Genomic DNA, 19,790 nt, shown 5'->3' with positions numbered 1-19,790 from the left:
GAGCTGCATCTTCCAACTTTACAAAATTGTATCTCACAAAAACTCCTGGGTCTCATGATTAATGCAACGCTCGGTAAAAATATATATCTCGAAAGTGTAATGTATTGGTGCATTATCATGAGCAAATTCTCAATCAATCGAATCACCGCAAGATGTGCAAACATTGAACTGGGGTGTTTTGGGGCTCCTGAGGTTTTAAGATCCTGGGGCAGCTGCAGGCTTTGCCTGAAGAAATGCTAAAATACTCAAAACTATTTCTCAGAGCACAAGTTTTTAAAATAGTCACCCATTGTTTTTTCATTCAAGAACTCAATGATTCAAATAATAATTTCAGCATTAACTACAAATATATTCCATATTCTGCAGCGACACAATCACAAACGAGACCAACTCTACTGTTTATACATATTTTAATGACTACTACAAGTAAATGACACTTGTCGACAGTTATAATTGTTAAAAACATGAGACGAACTATGAAGTGAGTAAAGTTGAATAGATTGTACTTGCTAAAAATAAATGGGGAGTGGGTGGTGGGGAGGGTTAAGGTTACATTCACCTTTGCAGGCACACCTGCCACTTCCTACTAGTGCAAAGAATTTAATCCGCTGAATGCCATACATCTCTCTGTTGTATTTTTGCATTAAGACTATTATTATTGCATGCCTTCAGTGGCAAGTTGAGGTATACAAAACACATTGTTCTGACAGTTACATACTGTACTTCTGACATGATTAAGGAAATAAAAAAACAAAAAACAAACCACGTAACAGCAATTTTCTTATATGCTTGGATTTAAATCAGGTTTGTTACATTGGAAGCGTTTATGAGTTCCTAGCCAATCGTGTTACGTTATCACATTTTTAGACATGAGAAAACAATACATGACAAGAAAGAATCTGTACAAACAGTAACCCTGATAACATGTGTCCTACACCACAATTTCAAGTTTTATTCTCCCTTTAACTTACTGCCAACTGAATCTGATTGTAAACTGAGCTTTACTGCATAAAAGTTAGCATTTAAGCGTGTGACATTTCAGTATATTATTTGAAAACGAATATAACAACTCTGCATCAGAAATGTACAAACAACAGAGATGATAACTGTCGTCTGTACTTTGTGGAGTTTCCAAAATGAAGCATCTTTAAAGTGGGCGTGTTTGGACAAAAAACTGAGAAAACCCAAAAGCTGTCTCACTCACTAGTATTAGTTCATCCTCTCAGGAAAAGTAACAAAAACATCAAGTGTGTGTGTGGACAAGTCCGACACCCGTGGGAGAAAGAATGTTTCTATTTGACGTGGATGCACCAAAAGTTGACGAGATACAAAGAACATCAAGAATACCACTTCGATTCTACCGTATAGTAAGATGCTCTTCAGTTTAGAGTTCTATTATTTAAGTGTGTGTTTATATGTATCTGAGGGAGAACTCATGTGAAAAATTCATTTGCTTGGCTCTGAAATAGAAATAAAACATTTTAACAATAACTTTATATTTTCCCAAGGCACAGCGTACTGAAGATATGCAGGTAAATGTAAATTAGGTGCGAGCCGACAAAACTCTTTGGAGTTTGTGAAGATGGCTTTTATCTGAGCCATGTGCAAAGAGTCCGGCCACCTCACAGCCCAGTCAGATCCAGTTCTGTTGGGTTCTGCCTCAGTTTCTACATCAGCCAGTGGGTGTAAGAGGAGGGAGGACAGAGGAGACTAAAGCAGACTGGAGGAGTCATCAGGCAGGATTTAAATTGTCACCATTCAGCACATTGGGAAGGACGACACTGAACCTGGCTCAGGACACAGAGGTTTGAACTGGTTCAGAAACATGACTCCAACCCAACAACTACAGCTGCAGCTGCAGGGGGAACTTCACTGGGTCTTCTTAGCACATCCCATCAACATTTTCCAGACAGTGTCATATTGAAGCAAACCTCAGAAGGGCTGCTGGGTTTTTAACTCTGAGTAAACTAGTCCCTCTGCTGAGATAGCATCCCCGAGCCCAACTGTCCGAAGCGGCTGTTTGCAGACCAGTACTGGTGTGAGGTGGAAAGTGACGTTTCCGCGACGCCACACCACAACAGGCTCTGCTGGGTTCAGGGACAACTTCTCTCGCGGCTCAAAGTGCGAGCTGTGAAACTCTAGCGGGGCTTTTAGCTCCACTTTGCTAATATCAACTGACTGGAGCCCGCAGGCCTGACTGCTGGCCACTCGTGCTCCAGCCATCACAGCTGCCGCCTCATTCGCCCAGTATCCCTCCACTGTAACCAGGATGTGGTAAGCCAGTGTGTGGAAGTGAATGCGAGTGAGGTCGGCCTCCGACGATGGGTCGGTGCGGCCGTGCTGCTCCAGGATCCAGAGGAGGATGTCGCTGACCTGCCCCACATCAGGGATGCCTTTCCAGGCCTCCATGTCTGCATGAGGCCCCTCGCCGGCCTGAGAGAGGAAGAGCAGCTCCTGCTCGTTCAGCCCGATGGAGCTGACAATGGGCATAACCTGCTAACATGAAACAGGCAAAAAACTAAATGTTAAATATACAGACCTCTTAAGGGATTAGTGAAATTTGAATCTTTTCTGTGACAGGGACTCGGTGAACTGTTTTCCACATGTACCTCCTGCATGATGCTGTTCATGTAGTCTTTGTCGGTCATGCTTGCCAGCTCCAGGTGGATGGGAATTTCTTTACGGATGTCAGATATGGCCGACACAGCCTGGAAAGAGGAAGCAATTTGAGTCACTGCTGTATGAGCATGCAGACATATTGTCCATAATAATAAAACATATCTTTTAACTCACGATTTTGATTATTAATCCAGTTGTTAAAATAATACAGGAGGAATTAGCTAAAATAAAAGTATGCATGTTTTAAAAAGGGCCACAGCAGAGAATTTTTCTCTTTAGTGCAAAATCAAGCCTGTTTCACTAACAAGGCTGGTTACCATGATCATACTAATCTAATGTTTCTTAGTTTTCGTGCTATGGAATTGGATGATTTACGATAATATAATATTCAATACAGAAGAGTAAATATGATCTGAGAGGTGGTTGAAGTAGTTTGTTGCTTAAAGAGCTAAAAAAAGGAGACACGTTTCTATTGTTGTGGTTAAAGTGTGGAACAGTGTCAATATAAATTTAATTTGACAACACAATAAATTCATATTGGTTGTTGTTGTTTGATGTGTTGCTTTCTTTTCTGTTTTCCCATTTTTGAGGGTGGAGAGGTTTTACTTTAGTATTAAAGGAGGTTCGTTTAGAGCGAAGGCGGGTGACTAATAATTTACTCAAAACAGACAGTTTGTACTGTCCATGTTGTTGTTTGTATTATGTGTGCACATTATATTAAAGTTAAAGTTTTTTCGTTAATATTCACTACCATAAACTAGAAGAACAGATGAATGATCCTTCATCTTCACTTTTCACAGAATTATCAAACATCTATGAAAAAAGCTGACATTTTTTTGCTGCGATACAGCGATTGAAGTTTAATCTATTGTGAAAATAAAATGAGCAGAGATTCTGAAAAGTGACCTCTTTCAGCCGCTCCTCCCAAAGCTCTCTGCCCTGACCCTCCATCATGTGGAGCCCCGACAGGACCACCAACTCTGGCTCAAACTCCTCCAGACTCTCCACAAACGTCTCCAGTGAGCTCATCTCCCCGTTGGACACGTCATGAGAGAAGATGAAGCGGTTGGCTTGAGACGCCCGAGTTGAACCCCATTGTTCACCTACAGACAGAGAACAAGACCAGACACAACTGTTGTATTACAGGTATTACAGGCATTAACAGGGATCTAACAGGGATCAAGGTAAAAACAACAGATACTGTAGGCGGTGCAGGGTGCTCTCTCGCTCTACCTGCTTTATATTCCAGAATAAGGTGATATTCATCCATCTCCTGAAGAGAATCTGGTGGAACGATAATCTGCTCATCCAGCATCTCATGAAGTTTAGGACCGACTGGACCGCATAACAAAACCTGGGGTGTGAAAAATATTGACACTCAACCACGATCACACACTCAACAAATCTAGTTCACTGGTATTGAACTGCGGCTCTCCAACTGAGCAGTCATGTAGTGGACTCATTCTATTTTTCAATTGGTTTTGTATAACATGGGGATTTAGACAGAAATGTCTTTCGGAATTTTTGTATCAATACAATCATATTTCTTAACCCAGGTATTCTGAATTATGTTATAATTCTATGTCCACGTGGTTGCAAAGGCAACTTTTTAATCACATAAAACTTGTTCTCCTGTGATATGCTTCACATTTTTCGAGTGGGGGGGTTTCTGCACTACCGGAGACTGCACTTCCAGGACCACATTTCAGATCTAACATAACATTTTTCATTACACTGCCACCTAATGTTGCAAGACAGAAATTGCTAGTATTTAAGTGGAATAAACTTTCAAAACTTGGGTTTTAGAAATGCAGTACCGAGACTGCAGCTTCTGGTATTGCAGGAATATAATATAGCATTTTTCTCATGTTCATTATTTCTTTAGTTCAATAGTCTATGGATTTCTGCAAAGAGAGGCACTCAAACATTACTCTTTACTGCTAAACTACCTGACACTGGTTCAACTGGCCACCTTAGATCAGTGATGGTTATTTAAAAAGGGTCACTCAAATATTTAATAGTTCATTAATTTAGGTTAAGTGCAAGAGTTTGTGACAGAAGTAGAATCATACCATCAGGTCAGGGTAGGTGGCGAGCTTCTGACCAATGAGAGCAGCATTCCCTCCCACATACAGCTGAAAAAAGACAAAAGTAAAGTTAATCAGAAAGAGGGTAATTTACAAAGTGATTAACTAAAATGAAAATAATTTAGTCTTTTGAGAAAGTTTAGGGAGTAAGGTCGCCTTGCCTTTGCACCGGGGTATTCTGCTGCTGCTCGTGCGATCCACTGAAAGACCTCCTTATCGCTGAAGAAGCGCTCAGCGGCTGCTCCACGCCCCATGTAATGGATGAAGGCCTCCTTCAAGTCCTCTTTGGAGTGTAAGACTTCATGATCCAGGCCGGTGCCAGGGTCCACAGCCAGAGCCTGCAGTAGTCCCACTCCAGAGACAACCACATCCACACAAGCATTTACCCTGAACAGGAGAGGACACCATCAAAGTTATGGAGAAACACTAACTATGAGTTATTAATAAGATAAAAAAATATTCAATTTAGACTAGAATTATTAATAATCCAAGATATAGAATATACCGAATATAGGTTTTTAAGGAAGATACAGACAAATGAGTAAAAAAGTCACATTGTCTGCTTGTTTTAACTGGATATTCTCCAGGTTCACCAGTTTAAATTCAAGAACTTTTAAATATCATATAAGCCAGTAAGAATATTTAGGCTGAAAATTATTTTTATACATTTACATGACTTTTTTCTCATTTTTCCAAGCTGTAGGTGACAATACCTCCTAACAATACACCGAATACAAAAAATAGATGGGCAGCAGAAAACTGATGGATTAGTTAATAAAAACTATTTCTTTACATATATACATTTTACATAACACCAGACATTTGAAACAATGAGATTTTAGTTATTGCTAACATCTAACACAGAAACATTTATAAGTCACTCTATTAGCTGCAGCAGGCTAAACCCTCTCGGTAATGTGCCCCAGCTACATATTCTACAGATTCACTTTGAAATATTCTACATTTTAAGTTATTTCTCCCTTTACTTTTCTCATTGGTAGAAACAAACTGTGGGCAGTCCTTCAGTTCCAGCTAATCATCACCTTCCACCTATTTAAAAAAAATGCTGATGTGGGTGTTGGCTGCTCTAAAGCAGCCTAAAGGCTATAGGTTATAGGTGGACAGTAATATAATTCACTGGGGAGCCCCGTCTTGGACCACGCCCTCTAAGCTGGGACTGACTCTTGATAATAAATTGCTTCTGACTAGCAGAGCTGACTGCCTGCAGCCTATCAACATGCCACAGTGTTCAGAGGAGCTGCAGGGGCACTGACGTGGGAATGAATACCAACTTCAGGTGACTGCTTTGAGGCTAAAGAAAGATATTTCCTAGGCCCTGTTCAGACCTGGTATTAAAAGTGGGCAGTGTTAAGTTCATCCACTGTTTCACATTATCTAGACAAGTAAAACGTAAGCCGAGATCTACCACCCTGATATCTTCCAAAAAACCCACTAATGAGGGTCATATTTATTATTTTTGCAATTTCAGTTAAAGGCTCAATGTACGAGCATAAATATACACAAAGAAAGGCAGTTATGCAACTTTTATCTATCCAAAGCACAATATTCACATTAATAACAGTTCATATTTATATACAACATCTGTTCCATGCACAATATTTAGCTTCTCAGTTCAACAATATGTTCTGCAGAGGAGCTGCTACTTCAGCACAATGTTTATGCATAGGCTTAGCCTTGAATATGGCCATAAATATGACTATTTCCTTTTATTATAGTAGTCATGTGTACTCAAATAAATACCAGTACTATACACTATGAAGCTGTGCATCTTCCGCTCCTGACAATATTTCACAATAAAAAAACATTTTAAACAAAAGAATGGATTCCGTCACCAGAAACGCTGTAGTGCTTTTATTTTGACACACGCATACAGAATTGTATTGAGTTTGGGTTAGAGTGATTAGATCTTAGGATGCATTGACGATGCATGTACTTCATGCTGACCACTTGTGATGGGATGACTCAGAATAGATGTTGATACCAGGTCTAAACAGGATCTGTGTAAACATGTAGCTCGGTTACTCACCCTACGGCCACTTTGCTCCACTGGCGTGTTGGTAAAGTAATGAGAGTTTCCCAGGCAGCAGAGATCACCTGCTCCTCGCTCTTCTGGCTGCTCAGAGTGTGAGATGATGACCAAAACACCGGCAGGTTGATGTACTGCAGAATCTGCTCTGGCAGCTCCGAGCTGCCTTGGTAGAAATATCCAACAGCCAATGCCAGCAGGGCCGCTGCTGAAGCCTTCCTCCACATGATGCTCCCACACACTCCTGCAACACAGGAAAACAGTTAAAAGCCTGTCTGCACAACTGTCTCCGAAATGTCTCCAGAGTTTCAATGGTCAGATGCATTCACAACGACACAGAGATCATCGGAGTATATAAGTGAGGGATAACACATTATCTGGGGTTTTTACAATGGGCCTGGCATGAGATACTCTGGAGAAAATCCAGAGGCTCTCACTCAGACATTTGCTTTCTCACACACAGCCCCTTTGAAGAATGTCAGGAGAGTATGCAGAGTTCATTGCATGTCTGAAAGCAGCTTTAAGAGAAACTATTTTTAGAGACTAGAATAACCTGCTTCAAATGGTCTGGGCCCCACATACAGTAGCCCTGATCTCAACATCATGGAGTCAGTGTGGGATTACATGAAGAGACAGTCAACAGGACTGTTGAGGACTTACATACCTGCCATGTACCCTGAAAAACTATTACTAAGGTAAACTGTTGCAGTCGCAAAAATCAGCATTGAACCATCTAAAGAATCAGATCCAGAACACATCTGCTTTGATTCGAACAAAGGAAAAAACAGAGCACAGTGGTTCTCAAATCACTGGTGGCTACTAGAGGCTCTAAGAATGTACTTTTACTGCTTGTCCATCAACCTGACGTTGAGACCTCACAAGTCATCTGGTTCAGATCTGCTCTGGTTCCTAAAGTTGGCTCTAAAAATGGTGACGCTGCTCTTATCTTTCATGCTGCTCACATCTGGAACAAACCACCTGAAGATGTCAGACCAGAGACAATTATTCTATAAAATTTTAAAGCTACACATTTTTGTCCTTTTTAATGTTGCTTTCTATATTATTGGATACATTTCACAATTTTTTTTCCTAATCGAATTCTCTTCATATATTTTTGCAATATGTAAAGCACTTTAATTTGTTTTGTGTATAAAATATGTTAGATAAATACATGTACCATGTTTTTTTAGCTGTTTACTGCACTTAGTAAGGAGTTAAAATGATTTTCAAAAGCTTGTGGCTTCTTCAGTTTGTATTTGCACCAAATATCAGAGGTTGCCAACGCTGGGGTCTGCACCACAACAACAGGTCACAGGATAATTCTGAGGGGTCACAGGATTTAAAATGCACGCCTGCCACGTTAAACGGTTGGTTTGTTCAGACTTTCACTGAGTTTTAAGTGAATTGCTGGACATATTTTATCTCTCCAAGCACATAAGAGGTATTCAAAATAGCTCACTCAGATATACACATCAGGGAAGACTTTGCTTTAATTCAAGGGGTCACAAGCCAAGACAGTTGGGAGTCTCGACTATAAATGACAAATAAAGGAAATGAGCTTTACTCTGCACTCATGGAGCACTTTAATAGGAACACCTGTACAACTATTTGGCATCAACAGCATGAATCCATGGACCCAACCTGCCTTTAGTCAACAGCTGCTGGTGGTGTTATAGTGTGTGGAAGATTTTCTTGGCACAGTTTGGGCCACTCATTATCCACTCACCACTATGCCGACGGAGGGGTGGGTGAAGTGTTTGAGCACACAAAACACTTTCGGAGTCTCAGGGGTCAACAGTGTTGCAGCTAAATCCAATACAATTGAAGTAAATGGGACTCCTTCTTCAGACGTAAAAAACCGAAAAATAACATAAAATGCCTCCATGCTGCTCCTGTGGTGTCATCCAAGTGTCCGTAAGCCCCGACATTCAGTATGGAGGCATTTTATGTTATTTTCTGTTTGTTTGTTTTACATTTGAAGAAGTGGTCACCATTTACTTCAATTGTATTGGATTTGGCTGTGTTTGTGGACTCAAACACTTCACCCATCCCCTCCATCTGCATTTTGAGTGAACTATCGCTTTAATACCAATGACTCATTTGAGTACAGCCTATGAATATTATGGTTGACCATGTCCACAAGTAACTCATCATTGAATGGCTACTTCCAGTGGGATAAAACAACGTGCAAGTAGTACTGAAAGTGTTTTGAGAGCCAGGGAGGCCTCGCCCATTGTGAACTTTGTGTTCCTGATCAAGTGTCACCCAGTTTGTTTTACAGTACAATTTACAGCATGCGAGCCCCACCTGCAGATAATCCTGTTTTAATTCTGTCTTTAACTCAGTAGCTGATCTCCACATTTACACCTGCACTGACGAACAGGTCCACTTCACTGTTTATGTCACAGCAGACTGAGGAAAACATGAGAATGTTACTTTAAATGTCTGCAGAGTGGCAGCCCTGCAGAGAGCCTGACACTGAGAGAAGATACACAGAATATACACATTAAGATGAGCAGCTGTCAATGAGTCGGTAACATAATGAAAAGCAAAAGGACAGAGCAGCGTTGACATTAAGTTTCAATGGGACAGGAGAAAGAAGCCTGATCCACTCGAGCAGTGCTACAGCTGAGTTCCTGCTAACGTGGAAACTCACTCAGTCAGTTAGCTCACATGCTAACACCAGCACGCAGCGTCTATCTGTGGCTTCAGTTAATCAAAGCTAATCTGACAGTAGCTTTAGCCTGCTCGGCTCAGCCAGCGCATTGAGAGGAGGACTCTTTTACACACTACACCTCAGTTTCATTCACAGCGGCTCGGACAGACCAAGAGGCTTCACAGGTGCGTGTTAGCGGGACGTACCGACAAAGTGACTGCGGGCTTCGGGTTTGTCCGTGAGGAGGAAGAGGAGAGTCCGGCAATACGCGACACTTCACACACACAGCATTAGTTTGGTGGAGGCTGCCGGTGCTGGGAGGAAGAGGAGGAGGAGCAGGAGGAGAAGAGCTGCTGCTGCTGAGACTCACTGAGCTCAGGCTGTGCAAGTCATTGAAGAGCTGAGAACAAACACACACACACACACACACAGCTGAGAGCCACACCGGCTTCCGTCCACCGCTCTGCGCATGCGCACCAGACATGCTCATAGATACAGTACGTCAAGTGAGTTTTTTTCACAACTTTATTTAGAACATTTTGTACAACTCCAGAAGGAAAAAGGATTTAGAACTACAGGGCTAAAGAAACAAGTAAATAGATCTAAATAAATGAATAAACTAAATGTACTTAAAGTCTAAGGCCTTTTCATAGTATTAGCAAACAGTCCAAAAGTCCTCAAACACATCTCCGCATACACAGGAGTTTCAGATCCTCTTTCTATTGAGAATCACTCAACACATGTCAGGCTCCTGTAACTGTCAACACTGACACACTTAAATACAACACAGCCATGTCAAGGATAGGTCCTGTCATTTTCTACAAGTCAGAAAAAGAAGTCAATACGTTCTGCTGTTATTATTAGGACCTGTCATGTTTTACTAGTCAGAAGAAGTCGGTATGTTCTGCTGTGAAAAAGGCCTGTTTATCCCCCCACCCCCAGCTAATTGAGGGGATAAACTCCTCTTGCAAGAAAATACACTTAATTTAATTTATCTATTTGTTATTATGGTTTAAAATAGAATAGCACTCAGTAGAGCACACACCTACGCCAAGGTCCAACAGTCCCTTTATGAAACCACATTTAAATTCAGTAGATCCAGTATTGTATTTGGATCTGCACCAAATTCCAAACAGTCAGAATTATCAGTCCCCTAAACAGTCATTTCATCAATATCTATGAATTATTGTCTGAGAAATGAACGAAAATGCAAAAAACAACCCAAATCTCTCAATGATAAAGAGAGTGGGGGAAAAAAATCCTGGATCCACCCCGTTCCAGATCCGCACCCAAAATTGAATGGGTTCGTCCTTATTAACAAACAGACAAACAAACAGAAACAGAAGAAAACAGTACAATAATACAATTGTTTTAAAAGAGACAATATGTGCACAAAGAGAATACACTTTTAACTACATATTAGAGCTGACTACTTGGAATATCAATAAGTGAATGATAGAGAAATACTATCATTACAGTCATTTCTTCAAGCAAGAATGCCAATAGTGGTTATAGTTCTCAGTGTAAGGATTTGATGTAAATTGAATATTTTCAGGTTTTGGACCACGGCTCAGACAAACAACACATTTGTTCATGTGATTGGCATTTATTTGTATTGTTTTATAGACCCAATTATGTATTGATTATTCAAGAAAATAATATTTTTCTGTCTTAATTTTGTTCCCTGTATCTCTAAGCTGGACTTACCATGAACCAAACAGGAGGTAAATCACACCAGTAAACCACAATCAAATAACATAATTAAAGACTCAAACTATTTCTTCCTGCCTTGTCCTTCAGGCACATGAGCTTTCATGCCCTGCCTGAACTGCTTGTTGCAGCTTGTAAACTATTTCACCTGGGGCAGCTTCGGCCTTGCTCATCCCTCCCCACCCCACCCCCCTAGTCTGTAAATCTCAGATGTCATGTACTTAAATTCAATTGATCTTAGTTGAATTCACACTGTTCGTGTTTCCAAACTATGGATTAACCATGTTATAACAATGGTTTTCTGAGGAAACATTTGTGTGTTCAAAGAATAAATTGTTACACAATTTTTGCATAAACTCCTGAATTGTTTCCCTTTCAAGGACGCGATATCTTTGAGTCTCACTGTGAGCACATATAAAAGGCCCAGTAAACTTCTATTCTCAATGAGCTTCTTACGATATGGATCCTGTATGGATTCATTCTTTTCTGCTAGAGTTTCAATAGTTTGTTATTTCACATTAAAAGCTTCTGCCCGTGCTGGGTTGTCTCTCACGAAAAAAACTAAAAATTGGATCGGGACGTTTCAGATCCAGTCATATTTGCAGCTTTCAATTTCTCAGACGGAATAATGTTCTCTTGTTCGACAATGTGTTTGATTCTTTATTATAGATTGCACATAAATAAAACGATTTTCTTAAAAGGTATGTTCATATATCCCAACTCCATAAAACCCATGATTATACGTTTAAGACTGATTGATTTTGACCTAACACCTAAACAGTACAGCCTTACTTAATGCAACCTTTTTCTTTTCACCATACCCTGCTTCTATATTTGAAAATTGAATTGAAAAAAAAAAAAAAACACAGAAGAAAAGTAAACTGTGCCCCATAAACTTCAATTAAGACTACAACTTTATTTTAAAATTAAATTCACATCTGTACAGTATCAGTAAGATGCACAAAAGACCTTGTGTGCATTTCAAATCTGCTCTGTTTGCTTATTGCTTCACAGCCTGATTAAAATCAGTTTGTGTGTGACCTTCATGGCTAAACTAATGTACACACACACACACACACACACACACACACACACACACACACACACACACACACACACACACACACACACACACACACACACACACACACACACACACACACACACACACACACACACACACACAGAGAGAGAGAGAGAGAGACAATCTACTGTGCGAGTCTGACTTCTTCTTCAGCCCAGTTTTCAAGAGGAATTCTGGTCGTCCTCTTAAATATGAGATCCCCAAACAGCTGAAGACACAATGGGTTGAGCATCACCACAACAACAAAGGCTGGGTGATGGCTTTCGGTCCCACTGGAGCCAAACAAAACTGGTCCTGCTGGTTGTAAACGGAGGCCTATTCAGTTATCTGTCGAAACTCTCCTTAACCGCAACGTAATAATCTCAGGCCTCTATAGAAGCAGTGGGGTCAGGCTCTGTGAAAGTGGGGGCAGTGAAGCTGACCCGGACATCCCGTGGGTAAAAACCATGAAGAACTCCATCCACAACAATGTCTGGAAGATCTGCAAGACAGAGCTCTGGGTTTATACTGTGTGGACAAGGACATTGTCAGAGGTAAACATTCAGTCGCTGTCTCTCAATGTTAACATGTTCGATAATGACTCAAGATGGTGTGAAGTCCTACCTGATGTGCGGTCGGAGAGATAAGGATCCTCAAAAAAGCCACACACTCGCTGATGTGGTAACGAGTAACTGAGGAGACACAAATAGAATATTATAGATTATACTCCAGTAACTGTAAAGTTATGTATACTAATATTAACTTTTACCCTACAAGCACTTCAAATTGTGGTGTACTTTGGATGCTAGAAGAAGAAAGTCGCTTGATGCTGGCACAGATGTTTTTATGATATACAGAGGAACAGGACAGAGCAAGAAATGGACTGTGTCAAGATTTACTTAAAATAATAGTAATAGAAGTTGCTAGTAAGTAGTTTTTATTATAGATTCACATTATGATTTCATTATTATACATCCATTTCACACCTCTTGGAATTTAAAATGTTTCAAACTGTAAGATACTGAACAGTAAGTAAGATCTTTAACTACAATCAAACCAATCAATTTATGTGCACATGTTAAGTGGAGTCTCTAAGGTCGGCTCATCAGTGCCAGTGAAGATGAAGGCAGACTCTCCATTTGGAGTCTTTGCCCCTAAACTTAAATATATGTTACCCTTCACTATTAGATCACTAACCTCATTTTGCATTTTCTTAAATATTTCTCAAAACAAATTTAGATTTCCTGATGTTTTTGAATTTTCTGAATTTTTGTAATGGTCTGATTCTTTGTAATAAAGGTTTACGTGAAGCCCTGTAAGATTAGTTTTAATCCTGTTGCAGAGACGAGAAAGTACACAGCACAGCAATATACTGTTACCACACAATTAGAGAGAAGTTGGAAATACAAATATTGTACCTGTAATCCCGACTTTCCAGATCATCGAGTGATCTGAAATTAGAGCAAAAGACTGTCAAAAACAGCTCACTAGTTCACAACTCTAAAAGGCCGATTACAGAGGCTGCTTTATGATAATTGGTACAGAAAGTGGCTTAGTTTTGGTTAGAAATTTCTTAAGAAAGAGTAAAATACAACTTACCAAGATACAGAAACCTATTGTACATTTCTCTTTAAAATTTGTGTTATGTCCTGTACATTTATAGATATTCAATGAAGCACTATGGAGACATGTAGCCCAAACAGAAACGATGATTTAAAACTCTAACATTGCATTTTCGAGATTAGATTCTACGTCAAAACCTGAAAAAGACAAATGTTTGGCCGCCACTTGAAGACACACCAGGACACACATGTACCATTAAAAGTCGACATCTTTCCTTCTCCTGCTCTTTAGCTACTTTACAGGATATTGTGGTTTAGAGCCGGTGCTGCTGCTCTGCTGTGAGAAAATGTTTTGGAAGTTTTATTATGTTGCTGCATTGCCCTCAATCCAAAAATAGAGGATTTAAATATAGAAACGTGTCCAACACCTCTGGGCGAAGATAGAGGAGTCTGAAGTGAAGGACTTACTCCATACTGCTGATCTTGTTTCCTGTATGAAAGTGTCGGACGTGGAGGAAGTCCAGCAGCACCTGTGGCACGTCTTCATTTTGATAGATGATGTCCTGGGAAAATGAGAGAAATTTAAAAATAAGCTTTTGGATAAAAAGTCAAGTATGAAAGTTGAAGCTTGTCTTCTCAAAGGTTTATGAGTAAATATTATCAGTGAGTGATGATTCTGATTAAAGTCAAATATTATAAAATATTTAGTTGGTACACAAACATTACAACTGAGCCCGGCCAAGTTTAAGTTCCTTTTTAAATGAAAAAAATTTCATGTATTTTCTAGGAATTCCTAAGAAGATATTCCTGATTTTTTTTTATTGAAAATGTGCAAATGATTTTATTTTGCAGGTCCGGTCTGTGGAAATTAGGTTTGTAAGTATAACTGATGTGTCGCAGAAGAATTCTATAACTTTTAAGGTCAATCAATATATTTTAAAATATCCAAAGTAATTTTCTAATCCCTCACCCCCCACCCCCTAAAGAAATACAAGTGTGTGCAGCCCTCTCTGGAGCCAGTGTGTGGTTTGTCCCTTCTGGGCTGCTGTAGAAAGATAGCACACTCAGAACCCGTTGTCTATGTAGATTTCCAGGACATATGCTGGAATATATGGGGCTTGTAAAAATAAAGCATTACTAAACATTGTAAAAACCTTCCTGACCTTCTGAAGCCAGACTCCAGCTGCTAACTCTGCAGATTTGAATAAAAACTTGATCACACATAACTGCATTTACATGAGTTAGCCATTGATATACATGAAGTCGCTTGCTCACTTAACATTATGTAACTTCGGCCACTAGGGGTCTCTCAATCAAAACAATAACACTCAGTTTGATGATGTTGTGAAGCAGCGTGGGATCATGGGAGTGGTCGTCTTCACCACCATTGCAGAAGAAAATCTACCTGACGCCATTCAGGCACAAATCATGTTCACAGATTAGGTAACGTATTAAAGTTTAGGTTAAGAAAAAAACGTGCTTTTCCTTTCGTCATAGACGTTTGAAGTTATAGCAGAGATGGACAGAGCTAGGGGTTAAGTGGATATTACACAATTAAAAGGCGACCAAAATGAAATGTCCTGTTACCTTGAATTAGTGTCAACAAAATATATAACAAAGGTCTAGTCATTTTCTGAGATTTTCATAAAGAATTGAAACATATTATATCTTTAAATGAAGTCAAAAACACTCTCAGCTATATAACATCACAAAGCCACACTGCAGCAGTGCAGAGGCTCCTTGCACCTGAAGGAGATCCCACCTGACTGCATGGACACGTGGATGTTTTACCTGGACGTAATCTTCCAGCTCCTGCCTCCTCTGCTCCACAGGTTTGGTCCTCAGGTGAGGGTTCCTCTTGCTCGGGAAGTCCGGAGTCTGAATGATCTTCTTGAGCTGCGGAAAACCACAAGGACAAGAACCTTCAAATCAAATGGTTGAAATGATTAAATTACGTTACAGCTTATTTGTCCATTCTGCATGTTGTCACATACACCAGTGATTTTTTTCATTTTTTTTACATTGACTCCCAAAATACTTTGCGCCTCCTTCCTAAAACAACAGAGTTATTTACTGTAAATCCAAATCATGGTGGTTGCAATATTTGGGGGAGGAATATGAACATCATCAAAATTCTGAACACTCCATATCTTGTTTAAATCCCCACCACCTATATTTACAAATGTAGGAGGCAAAATAAAGCTTCCTTAGGATTTTAAATCCACTAAATCAATGTAAACTTTTCCTTTTTTATGCAACATCTAATACATACATTAGAATCATTCAGAAACACTGTGCTAACTGTTGCATGTACATACTTTTCTGTGCAGAGTCTGGAATTCGCTGCTTCTTCTGAGCACATAATGTTTCCTCTCATTAAACAAGACTTCCACTCTGAAGAGCTGCAAACAGGACACAGAAAATGAAAACAATAACTATTTATGAAGACAATATTTGACATTTAAGTCAAGAGTTTAAGTCCTTTCAAAAACATACAGGTTTCTTTGATTTGGTCTAATATATTCAGAGTGCAGAGACCAATGAGGAATTATAACTTAAACAGATAAACAAAGCTTTAAACTGCTCTTCACAATGTGTAGAAGAAGGTGAATCAGGTAAAACTGAATGTAAACTAACAATCTCAACGAATACTCTGGTACAGATCTCTCTTTAAACATAACATTAAAAAGTTTGTTTCTCAGTTTACCATGTAAGGAAGTGAATTTAAATTAATGGTTCAAGAATAAGGACTGAAACAATGTTGGAGTAAAAAAAACACATCTTGAGTTGTAACGATCATTACAGTCATATTTTGATTCTCATTATTAACAGTTTTATTATGTTATTCTTTAAAAGTTTGCATCATCATACAGTAACATAATGTCTCCAGCAGGAGGAGACACAGAGCTTCAGATTTCAGGTTTGTTTTTACCAGGAACAACACAATCAGATCACACTACACAGAACCATCTCCACAGACTGTAGGGGTGTAACAGTAAATGTATCTGAACCAAAAGAATTCGGTACGGGCATTTTGGATATTGTTGGACCTTGGCGGAGGTGTGAATTCGCCATTCTAGTGTTGACCATGAACACAAATATATATAAAATAAACCTTTCTTGTAATAAAAGCATGGCAACAGGGCATCTCCAAGTAAAGAGAGGGTTGGGGTTTAAAAGACCTTTTCACAGCAGAACATTTTGACTTTTCATACTACACTGCTCAAAGAAATGAGAGGGACTTAATCATCAGAGTATAGCACTAAGTCATTTAAACTTCAGGGATATCAATCTGTCCATTTAGGAAGCACAAGTGATCGTGAATCAATTTCACGCATGACCAGTATCTGCTCCTTTGTGCAAGCAGGAACAAGAGGAGCACTGCCCGAGTCTTAAAAAATGACCTCCAGCAGGCTGGTGTGCATGTCTCTGACCAAACTGTCAGAAACAGACTGCATGAGGGCGGCATGAGGGCCCGACGACCTCCAGTGGGACCTGTGCTCACCGCACTGTTCAGCTCGATTGGCTTTTGCCGGAGAACACCAGAATTGGCAGGTCAGCCGGTTCACAGCAGGTTCACACTGAGCAGAGTGCCACAAGTGACAGGCTTGAAAGAGTCTGGAGAAGCTGTGGGCAATGTTGTGCTGCCTATAACATCATCAAGCCTGACCGGTTTGGCAGTGGGTCAGTGATGTTCTGGGGAGGCATGTTCTTGGTGGATCGCACAGACCTCCATGTCATAGCCAACGGTACCCTGACTGCTGTTGGGTACTGGGATGAAATCCTCAGAGTGATCCTCAGACCTTACGCTGGTGCAGTGGGCCCTGGGTTCCTCCTGGTGCAGGACAATGCCCGGCTTCATGTGGCCGGAGAGATTAGGCAGTTCCTGGATGACTAAGGCATTTGTGCTATTGAGTGGTCCTCACGTTCCCCTGACCTAAATCCAATTGAGCACCTATGGGACTTTATGTATCGGTGCATCCGACACCGCCAAGTACTGCCAAAGACTGTGCAGGAGCTCACTGATGCCCTGATCCAGGTCTGGGAGGAGACACCAGGACAACATCTGCCGACTCATCAGGAGCATGACCAGATGTTGTCAGGAGTGCATACAGGCACATGGGGGCCATACACAGTACTGAGTCACTTTATGAGTTGCTGTGATAAAAGTCACACAAGTTGGATCAGCCTCCGATTTCAATTGTTTACTTTGATTTCGGTGTGGTTTTGAATCCAGCCCTCAATGGGTTGATGATTTTGGTTTCCATTGACCATTGTAACGTCATTTTGTTCTCAACAAATGATACAATGTACAGTAAAGATTTTCAACTTGAATAATTCGTTCATCAAGAACTGATGTGTGATTTAAGTGTTCCCTTAATTTTTTGGAGCAGTGTAGAAAAATCACAGGTCCTCGCATCAACATGGCTCTGTTTGTATTTAAGTGTCTCAGTAATCACAATAAAAGGAGCCTGAAAGTGAAGCTGCATTTATTTCCTTATTTACACTTGTTTACTTCCTTTTTTCCTGCTGTCACGTGTCAAATGATCAATTTATGTGCAATTTCGTGCAGATCCACATTAAAATCTGGATCTAGTGAATTAAGATGTGGTCTCATAAGGAGACTGTTGGGCCTTGGTATGAACTCTACTGAGTGACATTCTAGTTGACTCATGTTGCAGCTCTAACATGCATCTGTAAAAGGATCTGGTAATAAAATAGTAGGCCCGTACAACATAATAATATTATTTTATTCTATTTGTATAGTTCTAAATATGAACATACATTATTCAATTCAAATCAAATATATTTGTACAGCGTCAAATCATAAAATACATTATCTCAAGGCACTTTTATGCTAAAAAATGATGGAGAAACCGAACAGTTCCCACAAAGAGTGAGCACATTAGTGACTGTGGAGAGAAGTGATCCCTTTAACAGGAAACTTCTTCTGGCAGAACCAGAATCAATGTGGACCATCGTCAGCCTGGACTGGTTGGGGTGAGCGGAGAAGAATGAGCGAGGGGAGTGCAGTGGTGGAAAAGAGAGAGACCAGGAAATGATATTTAAGCTTTGGCAGACTGGTTGTTGTTATGGAAATAATAAGTGCAGACTTTCAACTCCATTTTTTTCCTGTACCTTTTACATAAGCAGAATTCTTGGTGTAACACTTGCGGCTACTTTTAAATTTGTAGTGACTTAATTCCAGCTACTATTTCTTAGTGAATAATAACAACAAATTGTAAAAAATAACAACACATTTTTATGACATGGCACCTTTCTAGACACCTAGATAAATAAAAGTAATATAGTTAAAAAATAAAATAGTTAAAGTAAAACCCAGCTTTAAAATCAGTTAAAATGGTAAAAAGTTAAAGGTTAAAATCAAGTTAAGAGTCAAAGACACCTGAGAGACTACAAGTGATACCAAAGGTTAAAGTTTGGTTGACTGATATAAACAGACGTGAACTTGATTCCATTTCATGTAACTTTTGTTGAAGCAAAGTCTTTTTGATTCTGTTGTTGTGTTGGTAGCTTTACGGGATCCGACTATTTCCTGCAGCTCGGTAGAGAAATCAGGGCTGAGCGGACTTTCACTGTTCCAGCAGGTAACCTGGCTCACCTGGCGGCTCGGCTCACCTTCAACTAAACACAATCACACTGTGTTGATTTAACCAGCAAAGACACACAAGTGTGAGGATACAACACGTCAGAGTGTTTGTTTATTATAACCATCCTGTGGATAAACATTTAACCTGACGACTTTCTGACGCGTCCTCACCTTCTTGGACTTTCCCGACTCATCCACTTCCTTTTCCATCGATGGTATCAACACTTCGATCATCGGGAAATCTTCCTGATACACCATCTGACTCGATCGGCTTTTTTCTCTGATTCTCTACAGACGATCACAAGCCGAGAGGTGAACTTCACACGGTTTGATCCAAGTACGAGAACTAGAGGGGAAGAAATAGATCGTGTCGACAGTTCAGTCGTCTGTCGCTTCTCTGGTCTGTTTCCTCCTGAGCTCCACCTCCTCACTAAT

General features: G+C 40.0%; 2 protein-coding genes across 3 annotated transcripts; both read right to left on the bottom strand.

The window, feature by feature from the left end:
- Positions 1 to 393: 393 nt before the first annotated feature.
- On the bottom strand, positions 394 to 9,857 carry adpgk (ADP-dependent glucokinase). 2 transcript variants are annotated; one of them, XM_035157487.2, is made up of 8 exons: positions 9,616 to 9,857; positions 6,754 to 6,997; positions 4,868 to 5,093; positions 4,692 to 4,754; positions 3,853 to 3,973; positions 3,526 to 3,722; positions 2,610 to 2,708; positions 394 to 2,496 (listed from the first exon to the last, which is right to left on the bottom strand). In XM_035157487.2, the coding sequence occupies exons 2-8, from the start codon at positions 6,978 to 6,980 to the stop codon at positions 1,933 to 1,935; spliced, it is 1,497 nt and encodes a 498-aa protein (XP_035013378.1). In that variant the 5' UTR covers positions 6,981 to 6,997; positions 9,616 to 9,857; the 3' UTR covers positions 394 to 1,932. The 2 variants fall into 2 exon arrangements, with proteins under 2 accessions (XP_035013378.1, XP_035013379.1); XM_035157488.2 differs by having other exon boundaries at positions 394 to 2,493.
- A 1,904-nt stretch (positions 9,858 to 11,761) lies between these two features.
- On the bottom strand, positions 11,762 to 19,790 carry snx22 (sorting nexin 22). The gene is made up of 7 exons (XM_035155772.2): positions 19,527 to 19,790; positions 16,063 to 16,146; positions 15,536 to 15,640; positions 14,213 to 14,307; positions 13,601 to 13,633; positions 12,807 to 12,874; positions 11,762 to 12,684 (listed from the first exon to the last, which is right to left on the bottom strand). The coding sequence occupies exons 1-7, from the start codon at positions 19,611 to 19,613 to the stop codon at positions 12,566 to 12,568; spliced, it is 591 nt and encodes a 196-aa protein (XP_035011663.1). The 5' UTR covers positions 19,614 to 19,790; the 3' UTR covers positions 11,762 to 12,565.

The sequence above is a fragment of the Hippoglossus stenolepis genome, chromosome 5, assembly GCF_022539355.2.
Source record: "Hippoglossus stenolepis isolate QCI-W04-F060 chromosome 5, HSTE1.2, whole genome shotgun sequence".
Taxonomy (NCBI): domain Eukaryota; kingdom Metazoa; phylum Chordata; class Actinopteri; order Pleuronectiformes; family Pleuronectidae; genus Hippoglossus; species Hippoglossus stenolepis.
Note: the sequence above shows the minus strand (reverse complement) of the source record. Positions and strands in the feature narration are given on the sequence as shown.